The following is a 21,091-nucleotide window of genomic DNA, read 5'->3' on the forward strand; positions in this document are numbered from 1 at the left end:
AGTAGAGAGAGCCTGGGAACGAGGTTGTTCTTCTCCATGTTGTCTGTGGAGGAGAATTCGTTGAAACTATTAGAGCATGACGACAAGACAATTTCGCACTAGACACAAAAAAAGACTATAGAAAACCCCATGATAGGGTTTATAGGGCTTTATTTGCAGTATTTCACTTACTAAGAGGTTTGACTATAAAATGTTAACTCGATAAACACCTTGCATCTGTGAATCCCTTTTCTGGTCAGCATTCGGCGGAGGTGAAGGAAAAACAGGTTGCTAATAATCTTGATGTTTGCCTTGTCACAGTTCCAGACAGTAATTCTATCTTTGTTTATAGAACGACGGCTGCGCACGTCGCTTTCAAAAGAGCTTTTGTGTGTCCTTGGTAAATTGGGCCTGTATATTACAATCCTTTGTTGATCGGCCGCGTATAAATTCTTTGTGATTTAAGACCAACCTGGCGTTAATAGCTGTTAATCACTTTAGATTCTTGGCTAAAAGGTCAGTTGAAAAATTCAGTAATAACAACCTGATCCTTCACGCAATCGGCAAGCATGTAAAGAATGTTTTGGCCGCAATTTTATACTCACACTTACAAAACACTGAATAACATTGAAACGCCATCTTCACTTAACGTCATGCGTGTGATTCGCGTGACGTATGGTTTCACTTCCTTAGCCACGCAAACTAAATCACGCATAAAATAAAGAATTACTCGACTTTGTGACATTTAATCGGCTGTGGCCTCGTTCGTTCCGTTTAGCTATGTATCCCGTGAGGCCTTGTAAGTCACGCAAACCTCTGCATTACAATGAAATGTCCAGGTACTACTAAAGCAAAAAGCTACATAGTGTGCCAAGCTAAACGGGTCAACGCACAATGATGATTTCAAAGTAGACACGATGTCATGTGATTATCACGAGCTGTGTGGGAGTGGTTTACCCTGGGTTCAGCTTTCACTTTCGAGTTCCTGATTTTCTTGTTGATTACAGAGTGGTCTTAATCGTGTTGCTACTTTGCTGAATTCCCCCTGAATCTTTTCAAACGGTGAGTATACTATAGTTTACAATGCTATTCTGTGTTGCATGCCTTGTCAGATAAACTAAATTAATCGGAATTTGCATGCAGAACACAATCAAAATCCTTTATTGAACATGTTTTTGAACCAGACGCGCCCGGGAATAATTTACTTGATCTAAGAGCTCCTGATCGCAACTTATCATGAACATTGAATTTAAAGCACAGTTCACTTATAGCGAACAAAAGATTCCAAGTAGATCCCATCGGTAACTCGTGTGTAGCGCTTGCTGCGACCGAAAAGACTTCGAGAGAGGGACGAGACTGATCATGAGTGAAGGTATGTGATCGGAAATCGAATCCAGTGATCTCCGGTAGAGCGTTTTTCATTCTGTTTTTGTGATTTTAACACAAGCAAATTGATTCGCGAAGCAGTCAGAGGAAAAAATTAAGCCTTTAGTGCCTGTGAGTCTTCTCTTGTCGCGAGCTCGAGTTTACTTGAGTTCCAGTTTGTTAGCGACAACATTCCTTAAACGTCTGGGGCCAGACTATATCAAAAGAGGATGGGAAGTATCGAAGAATTGGGGAAGTTCAGAGTAGTTTTGAATTGTAATGAAAGGTTTTTCCTTCCAGTTGCATTTTGCAAAAAGATTACCCTATGAGACAAAGATTCCCTTCTCATTCTTCTCGACGAGATGCACGCTATTAACGCTAAATCAAGTGGTTACGGGTAGAGGTTCCCTGTCGTTTCTCACACGCAGAGAGAGAAGAGAATCTCTGTCTCGCTGAGTACAAGGAGAGAGAAACGTACACTTGTTCTAGAATGTTCTAGAATTCGAAATTCAACACGGTCAGGGGCACCCAACGACCTTTTTCTCTCAAGTGCTTTTAAACGCTGTTTTAGGCTCTCTGGAGTACCTTCAAAGCTCTGTAGGTTAATTTTAGGTTGCGCTAAAAAAAATTATCTCTTCGGTTATTCGAGGGGCACTTGAGTATTCTCGAATTTACTAGAGCTTTTTTGTCCATTCCCTGAAAACCTTAGGTCTTATCGCCTTTCCGAAAATGATAGCTGACCTTTTTTCGGTACCCTAACCGACATTTTCAACAATGCGAAAACAACAGGCATTAAATTTCTCATGTCACGAAAGTTCGAGATGACAATTCTCTGCAGAAAATCAGAGGGGATTAAAAGCCAACCGAACAGATAATTTACCGAAACGATCCGTTGGGTGCCCCTGCACGGTTGACCTCAGTTCAACTATTATTTACCATAGCTAAGTGCTAGCTACATTTTGCCTTTATTTGTATCCATGGACTCGAATTTTGCTGGTGTAAAGGGACCTCTTCCATTTATTGGAAAAGTCGCGATATGTTCTCAAGTTTTTTGAATTTTGTTGTAGGTTATGTCATCATTTTTTATAGTACGCCTATATCGCTTGCGCAATTCCGAGATCTTTTTCCTTCTAATTAATGCAGGCTAAACTTTAATTTTGAGAAATACCGTGACTTGAGAAGCAAAGAGTGTAATTTTACCCGTCACTTGCATTGTGAAACCCGAAACCAACCGAAAGCCGTGAATGAGACAGACAGCATCTGTTTCAGACAGCAATTCCATTGTTGTTTATTGAACAAGGGCCAAAATACAAAGAAATGCAAAGAGCTTTGTGGGTCCTAGATAAATTGTAATTGAGCCTGAAAATTAAACGCTGTGGCTGACTTGCGATTTATGCAGCTCTTCTGGATCGCTTTGCAGTTCTTAATCGACATATGGTAGTTTGAATTGGATGGGTTCCTTCAATTCCTTAAAATTTGAGAAAAATATCAGACTGCTGGTCATTTAGTGAGTTGAAAACCGCGACCGGCAGCCGACCCAAAAAAATCGTGTAGTGTCACAAACCATGGTCTCGCTGTCTGAGCCGAGCGTAAACTAAGCGTTAGACTTGCGATCTATGCAGCTCTTCTGGATCGCTTGGCAGTTCTTAATCGACATATGGTAGTTTGAATTGGATGGGTTCCTTCGATGCCTTATAATTTGAGAAAAATATCAGACTGCCGGTCATCTAGTGATTTTAAAACCTTAACCGGCTTACGGTCATTTAGCCACAGCGAAAATTAAAACATTTCTTTGTTGGTCGGGTGCGTAAAATCTTGTGAAATGCAAGACTGACATTGTATTAATGATTTGATGATGTTAACCCGGTGTTTTTAATCACTGCAGATTCCGGGGCTGACATTTCCTGAACTTTCTTACTATGTATTCTGCACAAATAATATCCAAGAGTAATAATTATAACAACCTGTTCCTTCACGCAATCGGCCTTCATGTTAGGAATATTTTGACCGCATTTTTATGGCCACAATTCACTACTCTAAAGAATTCTTTGGCTCTGGCTTTGAAACGCTATCTTCGACTGACACCATGCGGGTGATTCGCGTGACGTATGTTTTCACTTCATGACATCACGCAAACTAAATCACGCAAGCATTGTTTTTTGGACCCCGGATGGCGAGTTAAGGTCATGCAGAACTCGCGGTAAACGTATACAATATTTAAATTTAGAATTATTTCTAGACTCGGTGACGTTTATTTGAGCCGCCTTTTCCCTTTAAGCTGTGTATCGCGTGAGACCTAGCTTGTTAAGTCACGCAAACCTCTGCATGTAACCAACCGCTAGCATGCCAAGATATCAAAGGCGCATCAAACGCCGAGCGAAACGTCCGAAACCTGTTCGAAATTTAGATCCTACTGGGGATAAAGTACTCACCAGCAAGCTTTTCAGACCTTTGTTAACTGGTCAACTCACATGAAGACTAACTGTAGCGGACGGAGGTCTTCTATAAAACATTCCAAATGCTCCGGACGCGATTTCATTTTGTTGGATGGAGCTTTACTATCAACCAAGCGAGTCCTTTCTATCTATCAGCTTTTTATCACTTGCTTGATTCACGTAAAAACTGAAAATATAATTACGGGGAAGCGCCTATTACTATAACTCGCACAGAACATCGATTGCAATAACAACACAAAACAGGGGGCGTATCACGATACTTGAAAATTACGGAAATATTACGAATTGTGAACAATACAGGGAATGATATCAAACTAACTAAATCGAGCATACAAATAAAACTATAAATCGTACCTCTTTCTCCAATCTGAACTCCTTTCTTCGATCTTTGATGAATAACGATGCCTATATCCTATCGCACGTGTCTATCTTTCTTGTACCTTTTATTGCTTAGCGTGACAACGGAAGTTACGCAATCATGCAGGTTACCTATTACGCGTTAATCAGTTACATGGCTCCCCTAAATTGAGACAATTTACTTAATCAACAATAAAAAGAACAACAACAAAACAATCAGTAATCAGGTAAAATGTTCCAAAGTCAATGTTCAATCATTGTCTCTAACGACACGACACTGCTCATCAGCAATTCTCATCTGATTTCATGGCTCCTCGGCTGGCTCCTCGGCTGGGAATCCCCGGTCCTTCTGCTCCTTGCGTGACATAAGTAGAATCAACCCGTGGATTGGTCTTTCAAAATGGGACACACTGGACCTTTGGGATTGATCTGCTGCTGCCACCTTTACCTTTCGTACGTAACCGTCTGCATCCGGGTAAGTAACCTCTACACGGGCAAGCTTCCAGGAATTTCTGGGAACACTTTCATCTTTTAGGATCACGATATCTCCTTCTTCGAGATTCTTCTGAGGTGTGGTCCATTTCTGTCTGGTCTGAAGAGTTTGCAGATAGCTCTTTCTCCAACGCTGCCAGAATTCATTAGCAAGTTGTTGTACCCGACGCCAACGTTTCCTTGAGTACACATCGGCTCCTTGGAAATTTCCGGGCGGTGCAAGGATAACCGAGCTCTTCATCGTTAGAAGATGATTTGGTGTTAGGACATCAAGTGAATCTGGATCTGACAGATCATCTGTGGTAAGTGGACGGCTGTTGACAATAGCCTCTGCTTCAATCATGAGGGTCCTCAGGGATTCGTCGTCCAATTGACTTCCATGGCTTTGCAGTAGTCCAGTTAATACGCTTCGTACTGTCCTAATTTGTCTTTCCCATACGCCACCCATATGACTAGCGTGTGGAACATTCATCTTCCATGCGAACCAATCGCAATTATCCTTTAATAGCTCTCTTTGGATCTTCTCATGATTCATCTCATTGAGGGCTGCTTGCATTTCGTTCTTTGCGCCTACGAAATTGGTACCCTGGTCTGATCTTAGTTGCTGAATGGGTCCGCGACGACAAACGAAGCGACGGTAGGCGTTCAAGAATGAATCAGTTGTTAACGAAGTTGCTATCTCCAGATGGATGGCACGTGAGGCCATGCAGGTGAACAGCACTCCGTATCGTTTCATCTCTTTACGCCCTTCTCTTATATAAAATGGACCAAAATAATCGACGGCGCTGAAGGTGAATGGAGGGACTTGTTCGAGTCTGTCTGTGGGAAGTTCAGCCATCATCTGCTGCTGGGGCGCTGCTCTCAGCTTCCGACAAGTAACACATTTAGATATGTGTTGACCAACCAATGAACTGCCGTTTACGATCCAGAAGCCAGATGAGCGGATTTCGGCATGCGTTCTTGGTCTGCCTTGATGTCCCGAACGTTGATGGAAGTGTCGGATTATCAGGTTTGTAAGGTGCACCTTCTTCGGCAGCAAGACAGGATGCTTTACAGCATATGGTAGGTCGGCTTGAGGAAGTCGTCCTCCAACTCTTAGAACACCGTTGTCATCTAGGACTGGTTTGAGGCGATGTACAGGGCTTGTCCTCTTTACTGACTTAGCGTTTATTTCACCTTTGTGTGACTTGTTCGCTAAGGCTTCGATTTCTCTTGGGAACTCCTTGTACTGTATAGCTTTGATCAGCAACAGCTCGGCTCTCTGGAGATCCTTTACCCTTGGCGTAACAAACTTGGAGGACTGATCTTGCCGTTTTCGTTTGTTGTCTTCGTGCAGTGGGTTGCCTTTGTCACTGACGGAGTTGTCTCGATCTTTCTTTACGCGAAGTTTCATTCTGTGTATGAACAACAGGCAGACAGCAATTGCTCTTTTCGCGCGGTACCAGTCTGAGAAGTACTCGATGCGGTCCAATAGGGTTGGGTGTTCAATGGATTTAGTTGCCAGTACTGTAACCTTCCTAACCTCGGGGTCATCTGGAGATACTTGAGGATCAAAGTGGGGCTTATCTGGCAGTGGTCTCCACAGGAAGTTCGGTCCGTTCCACCATTTGTTGCTTGTTATCAGTTCTTTAGCTCCAAGACCTCTTGAGGCGTCGTCGGCTGGGTTCTCTTTGGTATCAACGTAGTGCCACTGATCAGGGGATGCATGATCTCGTATTGCTTGCACTCGGTCAGCGACAAATGTATGAAAGCGCCTTGCTTCATTTGAAATGTAGCCGAGGATAACTTTACTGTCGGTCCAGAAGAACTCGTGGATGTCTTCATAGCTTAGTTCTTTCAGTAGGAAGGAGCTGATTTTCGTGGACACCACGGCAGCGGTGAGGTCCAGTCGGGGCACGGTGACTGGCTTTAACGGGGTAACTCTCGACTTTGCCATTACCAACGAACAATGCACTTCATCGCGATTGTTGACCATCCTTAGATATGAACACTGTCCATAACCATTTATGCTCGCATCAGAGAAACTGTGTAACTCGACTAACTTGACTTCACCAAAGTTGTCTGGTTTGTAGCAACGACGGATCTTTAACTCAGCTAATTCGTGCAACTCTCCTCTCCATTTTTCCCATTTTGCTCGAATGTCATCAGGCACCGTCTCGTCCCAAGCAGCTTGAGTCTTACAAAGATCTTGAAGGATCTGTTTTCCTTTAAGCAGAAAGGGAGCTGCCAGGCCCAGAGGGTCGTAGATCGAACTGATGGAGGCAAGAATCCCTCTTCTAGTCAATGGTTTGTCCTTGAGTACCACGCGGAATTGGAGGGCATCTGACTGCACACACCACTGCACTCCTAAGGCTCCTTCAATAGGGAGAATATCCCTGCTGAGATCTAGCTCCTTGATACCGCTTGCTCGTTGCTCTTTGGGAATGGTTTCAATCACTTCCTTGCTGTTAGATATGAACTTGTGGAGGTTGAAGCCTCCTTTGGCAAGCAAACTCTTTGTATTCCTTATTAGGGCTGAGGCTTGAATGGCTGTTGAAACTGATTTCAGTCCGTCATCCACGTAGAAATCATCTTTGACAAATTTGGCTGGCTCGCTTCCAAACAACTCCTTAAAGTCGTCTGCAGTTCTTTTGAGTGTGAAATTCGCACACCCTGGGGATGACGTAGCGCCAAACAGATGAACTGTCATTCTGAACTGGGTCGGTTTGCTGTCTATATTTCCATCATTCCACCAGAGAAATCTGAGGAGATTTCGATAGTCGGGATAGACGTACACTTGATGAAACATTCCTTCTACGTCACAGGTGAAAGCGATGGGTTCTTTACGAAAGCGGCAGAGGACTCCGTTAAGACTGTTGGTCAGATCAGGACCCTGTAAAAGGTGTCTGTTAAGCGACTCTCCCTTGTACTCTGCACTGGCGTCGAAGACGACTCGGATCTTGTCCGGTTTCTGGGGGTGGTAAACACCGTGATGCGGTATGTACCAAACGCGACCGTTAGAGAGGTGTAGTTCCTCGTCGGGAACTTTCTCAGCCTGTCCCTTATCAATCATCTCCTTCATGAAGGCTTCGTAGTGTTCTCGATACTTTCTGTCTCTCTTCAGCCTTTGTTTGAGCCTTTCGAGGCGACTTAACGCCAGTGTGAGATTGTTGGGTAACTTTAACCCTTCTTCTTTCAGTGGCAAGGGAACTTCGTAGTGGCCATCGTCTCGGTGTCGGATGTTAGACTCCAAGACGTTCAGGAATTTTCTATCCAGGAACGATAGAGGTTGTTCTTCTCTTGACGTTTCATTGAAATCACGCTCCAATGTTTTGATCAATTGCGCAGGTGCGAATACTTCCTTTGCCTGAGTCTTGAGAGCGAAATGACACATTCTTTTTCCATTGCTGGGACGAACTTCTAGGGACGCGATGCGGTGACAAGAACAGTGGTTGTCATCTTCTTCAATCTTGGTTGGATTAACGACACCGATGACACCCCATCCTAGTGCAGTCTTCTTTGCGTAGGGATCATCTTGCCTTCCAGGTATCACCTCTGTCGGTTTGATGGCACGTGCACAGTTGGCTCCTATGAGCAGTCCAACTTCAACATCTTCTCTATAAGGCATTAGATGATTTGCAATGGGTAAGAGGCGGGGCCAATTTCGTGCTGTTTCTGGTCTCGGGATTTGGCCTCTCTTGGCTGGAATGTCCTCACGCGAGTAAGCTCCTGGCAGGTTAATGCCAGTGGCTTCATTGAGGCCTTGTACTGTTAAGCCGTCTATTTTTTTGCAAGAGATGACCTTTTCTGCCAGGACGGTTGACAGCTTAAGCTGGACTTCAGGACCATTTGCTTGCAGTTTCTCCAAAACCGTGTCCTTAATAAAACAAGCATCCGACTGATCGTCCAGGAGGGCATAAACGAGCTGTTTGTCTTGGGGACTTTGTTCATGATGAAGCCACAGAGGTACGATGAGGGAGTGTGCATAGCATTCGGCGTGGTTCTTCGTATTGGAGACGTCTACGCGGTGAGAGGTCACCTCTGGAATTCCCTCGCTTATGGTTTGCTCTGGTGAAGCTGGAGTGTCGATGTGCAAGGAGGTAGGGTGAAAACCCTTGCATTTCTTGCAAATCTTTCGCCCACGGCAATCTCTCTTCATGTGACCATACTTTAAGCACCCTAAGCAGATCCCTCTTGATCTTATAAATTCTATCTTTTCTGTCTGAGACATCTTGGCGAACTTCTCGCATTCGTCAAGGTTGTGAGCCTTCTTGCACAGCAGGCAGTGATCCCTTTTTGGCTTCTTATCTTCCTTTCGTTCACGAGAACTGTCCTTCACTTCTTCAGCTTCTGTTGCAAAGCTTCCAGCGTCAAACGGTTTATTCCTGTTGTTGCCATAAAACCTTCCTCTTCTTTGCGTCTCGTCTTTCTTTTCTCCTTCCTCCTTCGTCTTTAATAAGGTAACTGGGTTACAGGCAATTCTGGATTCCTTCTTCAAGAACTCGCAAAAGGCTGAAAAGGGTGGGTATGCCGCTGAACATGTGGACCTTACACTCACACCACTAGAAACTTGCTCTTCCTTGCTGAGCCAGCGATCTATTTCTCGAGTCCAGCGTTCAGCCAGGTTTCGTGGGAGTTTGCGGAGCATTTTCTGATTTTCCTCGGGATCGTTAAGAGCCTTCAGGTACTTAATTTCCTTCATGGCCGACTGACAGTGGAGTAGAAAGTCAGAGAACTTTCTCAGACTTGTTCCATCGTTGGGTTGAATTCTTGGCCATTCGTTTATCTTCTTGCGGTAAGCGTTGGCTACAAGAAAGGGATTTCCAAATCTATCTGACAAGATCTTTCTGGCATCACGGTAAGCGTGTTCGCTGTCCAGGGCAAGAAGGCCACTAATTGCTTCCTTGGCTTCGCCGGTTGTGTATCTTCCAAGATAATAGAGGCGTTGCGATGGACTGTCGGTTCTTCTCTCCACTATTGTATCGAAGGATTTCTTCCAGGTGGGATAGCGCAGGAGGTCTCCGCTGAATGTCTCTGGTTCGGGAAGTGGTAGTAGTTCACGGGCGTGGCGCATGGTCATCAGATCTGCCAGCCGTTCGAGGACGTCGCCGCTTGTATGTTTCTGAGAAATTTCTTCTTGATCCTTAGCGAAGGTTGTGCGGTTAGGTGTTGAGAAGGCTGCGTAATCAGGTGTAAACGGATTTAGCGATGACGGATATTGCACGGCAGTTTTACCAACGTCTTCGGGGTTTTCGATTTGTTTATCTGGATACGAAGGAGCCATCTCGGACATCTCAAACACGGGTTCTGGCGGAAGGATCTTGGTTTTACAACTTAGGTTTGTCTCCATGGTTGAAATGCTGTTTTCCGTCACCGACGAGGCTTGAGCTGTCAGGTAATTTAGGAGAAGGTCGTCTTTACAGCTGTCTTTATTTATGTCATCGGGCAGCATGTTTTCGCTTTGTTCACTAGATTCCGACTTGTTTTCTTCTACCTGATCAATGGCCTTCATCTCGGCTTCGGCTATGGCCAGTTCCTTGGTTAGTCTGAATTTCTTCAGTTCCGCAATTTTTGCCGCTTCGTCTTCAGTGAAATGTAACTCGGTTTTTAATTTAGCGACCTTTACTGCTGTGTCCGCCTTTCTATCGATTATGGCTGATGTACGGGATGCTCTACTTGAACGTGATTTCCCGCCATGTGAAACTTTACTACTTCGACTTGATGAGGCCGTTACCGAAGAAATCAAGCTTTCTCCATCTTCTTTTAGCTCGGTAATTTTTTGATTTAATCGTTTCAGCCCATCAGAATGTTCTTGTTCTAACTTCTCAAATTTCTGTTGCGCAACGTGTTTCGTTTCTACGTCCTCCAGTGCTTCAACGAGTCGTTCGTGTGCAGAAATCAATAATTCCATCTTGGATTCCAAAAATATTCGTTCGCTCTGTAACCTATATGGTTCTGTTAGGTCGACAAGGCAGTTTTCTATTCTATTCAATTGTTTTCGCCAACTCCTTTGCGCGGACGACCTTTGATCTTCTAGTAATTGTGTCTGGAACTGTTTGCCTTTTGCCGTCTGTTTTCGATTTCGTTTAGAAGCTGCGCTTACACTGCCAAAATCGTCTTCTGAACTCATTTTCTCTCGATGAGGTGCAACAGAATACAATTTCAGTCGCCGATATTCGTTTCTAAAGAGTTTTTACTGTAGCGGACGGAGGTCTTCTATAAAACATTCCAAATGCTCCGGACGCGATTTCATTTTGTTGGATGGAGCTTTACTATCAACCAAGCGAGTCCTTTCTATCTATCAGCTTTTTATTACTTGCTTGATTCACGTAAAAACTGAAAATATAATTACGGGGAAGCGCCTATTACTATAACTCGCACAGAACATCGATTGCAATAACAACACAAAACAGGGGGCGTATCACGATACTTGAAAATTACGGAAATATTACGAATTGTGAACAATACAGGGAATGATATCAAACTAACTAAATCGAGCATACAAATAAAACTATAAATTGTACCTCTTTCTCCAATCTGAACTCCTTTCTTCGATCTTTGATGAATAACGATGCCTATATCCTATCGCACGTGTCTATCTTTCTTGTACCTTTTATTGCTTAGCGTGACAACGGAAGTTACGCAATCATGCAGGTTACCTATTACGCGTTAATCAGTTACATGATTTTAATATAGACTCAAAGACATGTTGGTTCAAGTAAGGTTACACCATACCTTGAGAGGTATTAAACAAAAAGAAAGGTTGCTACAAAATCTAATATTTTCCAAAAAATGCAGGTAAAATCTTAAAACGCGCGCGATTTATATTCAGAAAAAGAGGTTTTTGAAGAAACGTTAACAAAACAGTCAGGTGTCATAATCCTCATTGCGCGAAGCGGTTTCATCTGGAAGCTCTTAATTCTTACAGGGACCTCATTAACCTGGTTCCCAGGCTCTTCGCGGGAACAAGGTTGGCGGGGTTGACGAGGTTGTTTACAGGCGATTTCGCAGTTTTGGTTCTCGAATCACTTTGTTCTGCCATCCTATCCATCATTCCTTATTGTGCTCATGAAACGAGCTAAAAAAGGAGAGAAAAGTCCCTGGACCACGAAAAAAATCAAAGCGAGGACCTTTTAAACAAGAGGACAAAACCGGAATTTCTCGAAGGCAAGACCTTGCATACGGCTGGTGCGCCGAGAATCCGAATTGACCAATCAGGATTCAGCACGCGGGAAAAAACTTTACTGTCCTGACGGCAATGTATGTTAACAGGAAAGGCATTGAAATCAGACAACTTTTCTCACTGGAGATGGCATTAAATATTCACGAAAAGGAATTTACAATCCCAAAAACCATATTAGATGATAAAAAGTAAAATGTACGAAACACTTTGTGTCACCAAGCTTCTAATTTGGCGCCAAAAATGGGTCGCGGGCGTTCGGCATGGCAACTCGCTCGTTGTACGTCGGGTGTCGCCAGGTAGGATAATAGTTGTGTTATTTTGAACGAAATATGCTGTTCCTCGTCAAATTAAACCCAGAATTCTCAGGTTAACTAATAGAAGAGGCCAAAGCAACTTGAGCATTGTCTTTAGTTTGTTAGCTGCGAAGAAAAAGCGTATTATCGTGTCGTTTCGGTAGGACAGCTGAGTTTTGCCTGCCGCTCGCACTGCGGGCGCAGCCGCCGTATGCAAGGGAAGGAAACTTTGTCCAACAGTGTCAAGGATTGCGCGTGCTCGTACCCGTTCTCTTACCCCACTTATTTCTCTTGGTCCATTTCTCACAAGCAGGGAAGGAAGACTGCTCTAAATAGATGCACGCTGAAGACGCTAAAGTTCAACTAGGACAACGGAATTCCCGCGAAAATTATTTCACTCGCTCTGAACGCTAGGGGTGCCATGATTTCATTGGCTGGCGACATATTCTGTTGACATGCATTCGAATAAAGGCGTGATATGTTTACAACTCTTCAAACGGCGAAAACTTGCAATAGTTTGTCGCGAGAATACCATCTCTTTAAGTGAATTAGGTTATGTACAATAGACCTCTAATGGGCGGTTTGTTTTTACATTACAGACCACGTGATATTCTTTGGAGAATTGTTCTTTTATCCATCTAAAAATTAATCATTCATATACACGCGACTATGTGAAAATCTAAAAGAAAGAATTCTCGAGAGTTGAAATGGGGCAACAAACCGTCCAAGCTGAAATGGTCTGTCGGCCAATTTTCACGAAATCTGGCAGAAAAAGTATCGAGGAACAAAAGTGTGTCGGGGATTTTTTTGTATCATTGAGGGATATTTTCTTGTGACTGCCGCGAACGCAACAGGGTCGGCAAGTTATTCGATATTGTAACTTTACTGGTCTAAAAAGATAACCAATAAGAATACAGAAATACCCTAACATTCTTTGAGAGGCTGATGCTGATTAACACCGCTTGCGTACCCGATTAATTCGGCCGAATACTTTTTTGATTGACGGGCTTCTAGCCAATCAAATTGCACTATTGTTCCCCGTTCGTGGGTGAGCGGAGTTCGGTAAAATGTTTAGGATTGACTGCAGGCGATTCCTTTTCTCGCTTACCCCCTCCCCACTTCGCCCACTTTTTTGCTCACCCCAGTCTCGCTTGTTCGGTCTCTCCGCCTGAAAAAAGGAAAGGAAACAGCTGTTGCTCAGGCTTTTTTTCCGTTTCAAACCTTTCTTCTCAAGAGAGGGGCGACCAAATTAGCGGATACTTTTTTCCGAATTCTACAGTTCATAACCTTTCTATTGATATATAGTTTGTTAAAAGCAACGCAGGTGCGATTTGTTTTTTGAAGGACACCCGCCCATGTATCCTGTGTAACCTTAACACGAGCTGTGTGGGAGAGGTTAAGCTTTTACTTTCGAGTTCCTGATTTCGAATTCCTTGTTGTTTGCAGACGGTCTTTATCGTGTTGCTACTTTGATGAATTCCTCCTGAATCTTTCCAAACGGTGAGTATACTATAGTTTACATTGCTATTTTGTGTTACATGGCTTGTCAGATAAACTCATTTTAACGGAATTTGCATGCAGAACACAATCAGAATCCTTTATTGAACGTGTTTTTGAACCAGACGTGCCCACGTATAATTTATTTCATAAAAAATCGTGCACCTGATCACTGGCTGTCACTAATATTGAATTCAAAGTGCAGTTCACATAACGCTGGTTTTCACAAGCGACGGAGTCGGAGCCGGATTCATTAGAGCGCTTAATGACTTAGTGTAAATCAAAAATCAGAGGCCCCGTTTAAACGTCGAACTTAACATGTGCCGAACCTAAATTATACCAATTTGGGTCGACCTAAACAAATAAGTTCGGCAGTTGATTCAAAAGTCGAACCTAATTTAGTCGAATTGCAAAAATAAAAGAGATACTATTGCAAACGGTGGTCATTGCTGAGCAAAAGGGCAGAAAAAATTCGGGAAAGACAAATTGTGGAAATGAAGAGCTTGCTTTTCTTGCAAGTGCAATCAACATGATCAAAGAGTCGAACTCCAGATGCAGTTAGCTTTAAACAACCGAAGACGATTTTTGAATTTGGTTTGCCTTTTGTTATTGCTTATTCCCAAAGGAGCATCACAGTTCCTCGTCCAGTTCGTTCCTGTCGTCGGTTTCCTCAAGATTAATTTATTTTGTCATTTTCTTTCAAAAACATGACTTGCAGTACGCCACCGAGCTGCCTGCTTTCCAACCTGCTACACTCTCATCGTTTTCAAATACGGAACGCCGCATACAGAAGTGGTTTATACACATCAAGCAAGTTTATTTCGTGCTCTCGAAGCAAGAGGAACACATATCTTTCCGCTCTTCCCTCCATTTTGTTCCAAAAGATCAGAATAAGCTGTGTACGCATGACAAAAATAGGAAACGTACAGAACTGTGGGAAAAATTAATTTATTTAATGTATTTGTAATGTATTCATTAGGTTCGGTACATGAAAAGTTCGGCGTTTGAATCAAAGTCGCTCTGTAGTCGAACTGACCGACTGGCCATGTCAAACTTAATTCTCGGGTCGATCCAAATGATATCTGTCGAACAGGGTGTCTGTCGAACTTAATTGATTCAAACGTCGATATCGTCATGTACTTAATTGGGGCTATTAGGTTCGGCTCATAAAAAGTTCGACGTTTGAACCGGGCCTTAAGCGGAGTCACAAGCTCGACGGAATCGGAGTCTGAAGAATCAGAACGGCGTTTCCAGTACTTTCGATTCCATTTACGACTCCGTCGCTACCAGTGAAGACTAGGTTGTCGGAGTCAGAAGCAGAAGCGGTAGAACCAAGCGATCACAATACCAACAAGAGACTATGATATCTTGTAGCAATCATTTTCCGCTTCTGCTTCCGACTCCGACAATCTAGTTCTCACTAGATCATAAGCGACGGAGTCTTAAGCGGAATGGGTGTTCTGCTTCTGATTCTGTTGGTTTGATTTTCACTAGATCATATCGCTCTACGCTTCTGATTACCACTCCAACTACGACTCCGACGCTGGTAAAAACCAGCCTTTATAGCGAAAAATCCGATATCCAATTAAATTCTATCGATAACTGTTTCCGTTTTCCGAAAACACTCGCCCTTAAGTGAAGAAATCTCCGCAGTCAAGAGATTATGCACCTCATTTTCTCTTGCTGCAGTTGAGTCCTTGTTGCAGACTTATTCGAGTAACTGTTTTTATCAAAGGCTGGAGCATTGGATAATGTTATTCAAGAGTTTTCATTGGCTTGGTCATCATGAAATATTCAACAATTATACCATGCTCTAGAAATACGGTTAGCGTATGCGAAATTTTTGGGGGCGTTTTATTGTTTTATTTTTAATATAATTATTCCACTCGCTCTTGTTGGCTGATGTCACGCTACGTGCTCCTAAGGGAGCCAAAGTTGACAAGGCTTGACTATTTGCTAGCCTATTTGAAGCTAGACCGGTTTCCAGCAGACAACAGTTCTATCTACGTTTGTACAAATACGAAACTGCCAAACTGGGTGCAAACAAAATACAAGTATAAATCATCCGATGGCACGGGGTAACAAGATCTTCTTGTTTGGAATCTCATTTCATTTCTAAGCTTTATTTCCCGAAAATTTCTTTTCGCCCGACTAACTCCTGTATTCTCACGACATGGATGACCACCTTTTTAAGACAATTCAAGGAGAAATTAGATGTTGATGCATGTCGAACTGAAACTCATATAACTTAGCTAAATGTATTTTTGTTCCATACTTCGATATCAGTACAGTCAAACTTGTATTTGGCCGGACACTCTCGGGACCCTTGCTAGTGTCCCTATTTCCGTAAACAATGACAAGTATATGAGGTAAAGCGTTTTAAGTTTATAGCAACAGTATCTATATTCGAAAAAGAAGCGGCTTTTTAAAACATTTAACGATAAAAAAATTGCGACAAAACATTTCGTAAAAGCATATTAATTAAAAGTCTGTTGACGACGTTTCGACGTTTGGCTAACGTCATTATCAAGTCAAAGAGTAAATGATAAATGTTTAAATACTAAAAATACAATAGGTGATGGAATGTTCTTTCAAACAAAGAGTTTTGCGCGAATGGAATCAATCTGCGACTTGAGACTAGGATTGCGCTCCTTGATGAAAAGCATCACGTAGACAAGACAATCAAATTTTCCTTGGCACTTTTTTAGAATGCGGAATTGGCTTTCTTTGAGGAGGCTTTTATCCCCATGGGCTGTCGAAAAGTGTTTACCGATCGCAGAGGTTTTATGTTCAACAATACGTTGGTGGAGGTGTCGAGCTGTAAAACCGACATAATCTGAATCATACGATCACATGTAAAAGAGTAAACAAGGCATTGTTGATTTACGATTGGAGGCTTGATTTCTCTGGGCTTGAGGTCTTGTTCCAATTTTCTGCTGATAAATACGAGTTGTAGTGTAGTACCAATCTTGTGACTGAGATCACGCAATTTGTGAATATTTAATGCCATCTCCAGCGAGAAAAGTTGCCTGATTTCAATGCCTTTCCTGTTAACATACATACAATCCTGATTGGTCAATTTAAATTTCGTGCGCGCGCACCAGCCGTATGTAAGGCGGAGTCTCCGTCATAAAGAGGTTAAACTTGTATGAATTTGATCCCTAGGGCCAAGATTTAATGTCCGTTATCCGTTTTAGAGAGGGTCCGTGTTATGGAGGGTTTTTTTAGAGGAAATTTATGAGAATTTTGTAGGTACTCTCCGTATTAGAGCGCAGGTGTCCGTATTAGAGAGTTGTCCGTAAGGGGAGGTTCCAGTATTGAAGCCACTGTTCAGCCCCCTTGTAATTAACCTGTCATTAATCTGTCAGCAGCATGTCGTAATCTCCGCGTTGATGCATATGAATGTGAATAGATCGTACAAGAAAATTACAGTTCGAGGGAAAATACGCAGTTTTCTCAAGCTTTTTGTAAATGGAGTAAAATGGAGCGGGTCGATCCCCATTGTCGACTTTTGTAAATACGTAATAAGTCGTTTACTTGTCGTGCTAAAAGAGCAAGGCCTTATGTGTCCCACGATGCGACAAGGGCTGATGATGCTAAAAGAGGGAAAACAGTAAACACGTTGCGGGTAGCGGGTGCCTTGGAACGGCAGCATACAATCTTCGTCTACAGGCTCTGACTCCCCGTTCTGCCCTCGGCCACTTCACTCTCATTCAGTTCCTTTTTGGCTCTCCCAGCCGGAACTTGTGCACAAGCTAGTTTGATACAGGTTTCTAACAATAGAAATGACCATAATTGTCAAGTTTAAGCTGTCAGCGTCCTCTTAATAGAGGTTTGCGTTGAATGCAGGTATTTTTTACAATGGATGTGGGAAAAGGAAAAAAATGGGACCTGCACTGCTCTCCGCCTAATGGAGGGTGTCCGCTTAATACGAGTTTGACTGTATTTCCGTAGTTTACAGACTTAACATTAAGGAATATTACTGTATGGCTCTGTCTCGCAAGGACTGGCATGGGACCTCTCAACTTCACGAATGTGATTGGCTACTCTTACATGTAGTTTACAGACTTTACATTAAAATAAGGAATATTTTATATGAGATATGGCTGTGTCTCGTAAGGACTGAGACCTAGCAACTTTACGAATGTGATTGTCTACTCTTACATGTAGTTTACAGACTTTACATTGAAATAAGGAATATTTTACATGAGATATGGCCGTGTCTCGTAAGGACTGAGACCTAGCAACTTTACGAATGTGATTGGCTACTCTTACATGTAGTTTACAGACTTTACATTAAAATAAGGAATATTTTACATGAGATATGGCTGTGTCTCGCAAGGACTGAGACCTATAGCTAGCAACTTTATGAATGTGATTGGCTACTCTTACATGTAGTTTACAGACTTTACATTAAAATAAGGAATATTTTATATGAGATATGGCTGTGTCTCGCAAGGAGGGAGACCTAGCAACTTTACGAATGTGATTGGCTACTCTTGCATGTAGTTTACAGACTTTACATTAATGCTAGGAATGGGTTAAGGCGGGACTTACAGCGTTTATAAGGCCAATAGGTCAGTAGTCTCTAACAGAACAAATGGCAGAGAAATTTCCCACAACAAATTTACCATACATCTTTAAGTAAAACAAAGCTCTCATGTAATCTATCGCGTGATTTCCATACTGCCCCCCCGCCCCCACTTAGTTATTGCATGATAAATATAAAATTCCACAATATTTCAAAAAAAAAAGCATAACGAAATGAAATTTAGCTCTTTTTCTGGGATTATTGATGGCAAAGATCCTCTATCACCTTTTGAGGTATATAAAACATACAATACAACGCACTTTTCTAATTTTAATGCAAAAGGTGTCTTCAAAACGTAAACGGAGGAGATTTAATACTACATTTTAGTTTTGGGGCTAGTTTTGAGAGTCAAACTTAGGGCAAGGGTAACGCTAGGATTATTATTCCCTAAGCCTAACACTAAGCTATGCATTAGGGTAGACCTAAACCTAACCCTAACGTTTAGGGTTAGGGTTCGAGTTTAGGGTTAGGGTTAGGGTTGGGGTTAGGGTTGGGATTAGGGTTAGGGTTAGGGTTAGGGTTAGGGTTAGGGTTAGAGTTAGGTCTAGTACATCAGTTGAGGGAAGGACTGGACGTTTATTTCACTAATTAGCAATGAAAAGTGTTTGTGTTAAGTACGAGAAAGGCACTAAAGGTTAGTCACGTCACTTAAGGGAGCCAAATACTTGTTTCTTCACTTGGAGAAGAAAACAATACAATTTTTTTATGAACACATTAGCAAGAAAAACAGGCAAAAGACGCTGAGTGCCAGAACAGGGTGACAAATGTTTATTTCACTAATAAAGTGATAAATATTTTATCACTTAAACTAAAAAGTTGTACCCTTAATGCTTTGACATTGCTGAGCAATATCAATAAAGTTTTTGCTCTATTGGTAGGTCACGTGACTAGTTATTAACTAAAATTTTTGTGCCCAGTTTGAGCGTAAAAAACAAGTGATAATAAGTAAAACTATGAATTTTCCAACTTGCGATTGCACAATCTTCTTGCAACGTGTTTTGAATTCTGCGCGTTTCGCATAAAATCTGTCCAATGAGAGGAAATAGGTCACGTGACAATGTTAATGTGTTCATAAAGTCTATTAAAAATGGATTAGGGAAATTTGTGTCATGTCGTCAACAATAGTGTTGCCTAAACATGTCAACATCAAATTGGCGTTAAAGGTCTTTTGCAAACTAGCTTATTTATAAAAATGTGTTTTGTGACGTCATAACCACAAAAGGTGTCATGTGACCCTGGAACTAATTTTTGTGCGCCTGCTATGTTGAAATATAAGCTATTCTGTCCAAATTATCTAGCGCAGTAGTTCTTTTTCTCGATAAAATGGGCTTTTGAAAACATTCACGTTCTCTGCTGGGGATATTGGAGGGGCCTCAACCACCAATCGTGAGAGTTCCTCTACATTTGTGGAAAATTATCTCCCAGATAGATGATTCAGAACAAGAAATTGAACTCTTGAACTGATTTGTGGTCACTGGTTTGGCCCAATGAACCTTAGAAACTCGCATTTAAAGATCGAAAGGGTTAACCAAATAAGGCAGTACAAGTGATGATCTGGATTTCCAAGTCCAGTCCACATTCTGAAGTCCTAGAATTACCATAGTCCAGTGGCGTTAATTGTAATTATAAACTCGTCTACCTTGGCATAAAATTTGTTCGGTTTTTCTCGTCTTTTCGATGTCTTCTTCATCAGCAGAAAACCCTTCTTCGGCTATTTTTAACTCTGAAAATCCTACGGAATCTCGAAGTTAAGGATTTTGCTACGTCCAAATCTACCGCGCCAGCTGAGTTCGTCTAGAAACTATTTTGCTTTGTTTTTGTTGATAATCTCTATCCTGATGAAATCTTTTAGCCAGCGCAATTGAAGGCATTATGCCTTTCCTCAAATATGCTATACTCTTGACTTTAATTGTTCTGGTTCATGGCTAACAACAGCCTTTATTGTCAGCTAGATCAGTACAATATGTACGGCAGCCATTGTTGTCAGATACATCTTGCAATGCCTTATGGGTAACTATACCGTGGCGACACGGAATGCACCTTCCCGCCAAATCAACACATTTTATAAGTCTAAAAGCAGCTCAAAACATTCACACTTTCGTAGGCACGGTGCCTACTGCTTGCCATGTAACTCCCCGAAATACCTTTTTTGTGCCCTTGAAGTGACCTGCTTTTAGACTTGGTCTGTTTTGGCCTAACACAGTCGCAAACCAAGTTTCGATCTGTTGGCGCTTAAGAGCACCCTTGGAATCGCCAACTGCCGCAAACATTCAGTTCTTCGAATGCTGCATGTCAACTTACCGATCGCCAGACTTAAATGATGTCCTCTGACCACCAAAACAGCTATTTACAAGACATTCTGCCACTTACACATTAGTAAACTTTCGGTACGAGAAACGAACTTCTTTAATCGAAATATCAACATCGAGGCTACTGCGTCATATGACTATTTCTCAGGCCAAGACTGCTGGCTCTTAATTAATTAAGGTGGGACTTAAAAACCTAAAAACACACCATGTTTCAAAAATTTTCTCGTGGCTAAGAGTTAACTCCAAACCATGGCAAAGTATACATTTTTAAAAAGCTCAAAGAGCAAAGATTCTGAAAAAAATATTTGTGTACCCTGTAACTGTATTGTAACCTGACACCGGCTGATTAAATCTGCCACCTGCTTGGGAATGCCAGGGCTTACTTGAAAAAAGATAACTACTACAAGAACTGGTCAAAAGGAATAATTTTTACATTTTACAAAAGAAGACAAACAGCTTGCTGGGATAAGCACAGAGATTTTTGAAAAGTGAAAAACACGTGAAATGATGACAAGTTAAATCTGATACAGAAAATCTAGCATACGTTTATATACATAACTTCGACAGAATAATGCACTGGATGGAAAAGT

General features: G+C 42.1%; 1 protein-coding gene and 1 pseudogene across 2 annotated transcripts in view; one reads left to right on the top strand and one right to left on the bottom strand.

Moving 5' to 3' along the window:
- The window catches only part of LOC149114660 (uncharacterized), a 72,021-nt pseudogene that overhangs the window by 43,466 nt on the left and 7,464 nt on the right, over positions 1-21,091 (top strand). The window lies entirely within an intron of this gene.
- Positions 3,943-11,299, bottom strand: LOC110040091 (uncharacterized). The gene has a single exon (XM_089284120.1). The coding sequence runs from the start codon at positions 10,756-10,758 to the stop codon at positions 4,462-4,464; it is 6,297 nt and encodes a 2,098-aa protein (XP_089140246.1). The 5' UTR covers positions 10,759-11,299; the 3' UTR covers positions 3,943-4,461.

This window comes from Orbicella faveolata, unplaced genomic scaffold (assembly GCF_042242905.1).
Source record: "Orbicella faveolata isolate gen_17 unplaced genomic scaffold, um_ofav_v1 contig_13, whole genome shotgun sequence".
Lineage (NCBI taxonomy): Eukaryota > Metazoa > Cnidaria > Anthozoa > Scleractinia > Merulinidae > Orbicella > Orbicella faveolata.

Coding starts and splice junctions, on each gene's coding strand:
- LOC110040091 (XM_089284120.1), bottom strand. CDS start 10,758: ATGAGTTCAGAAGACGATTTTGGCAGTGTAAGCGCAGCTTCTAAACGA.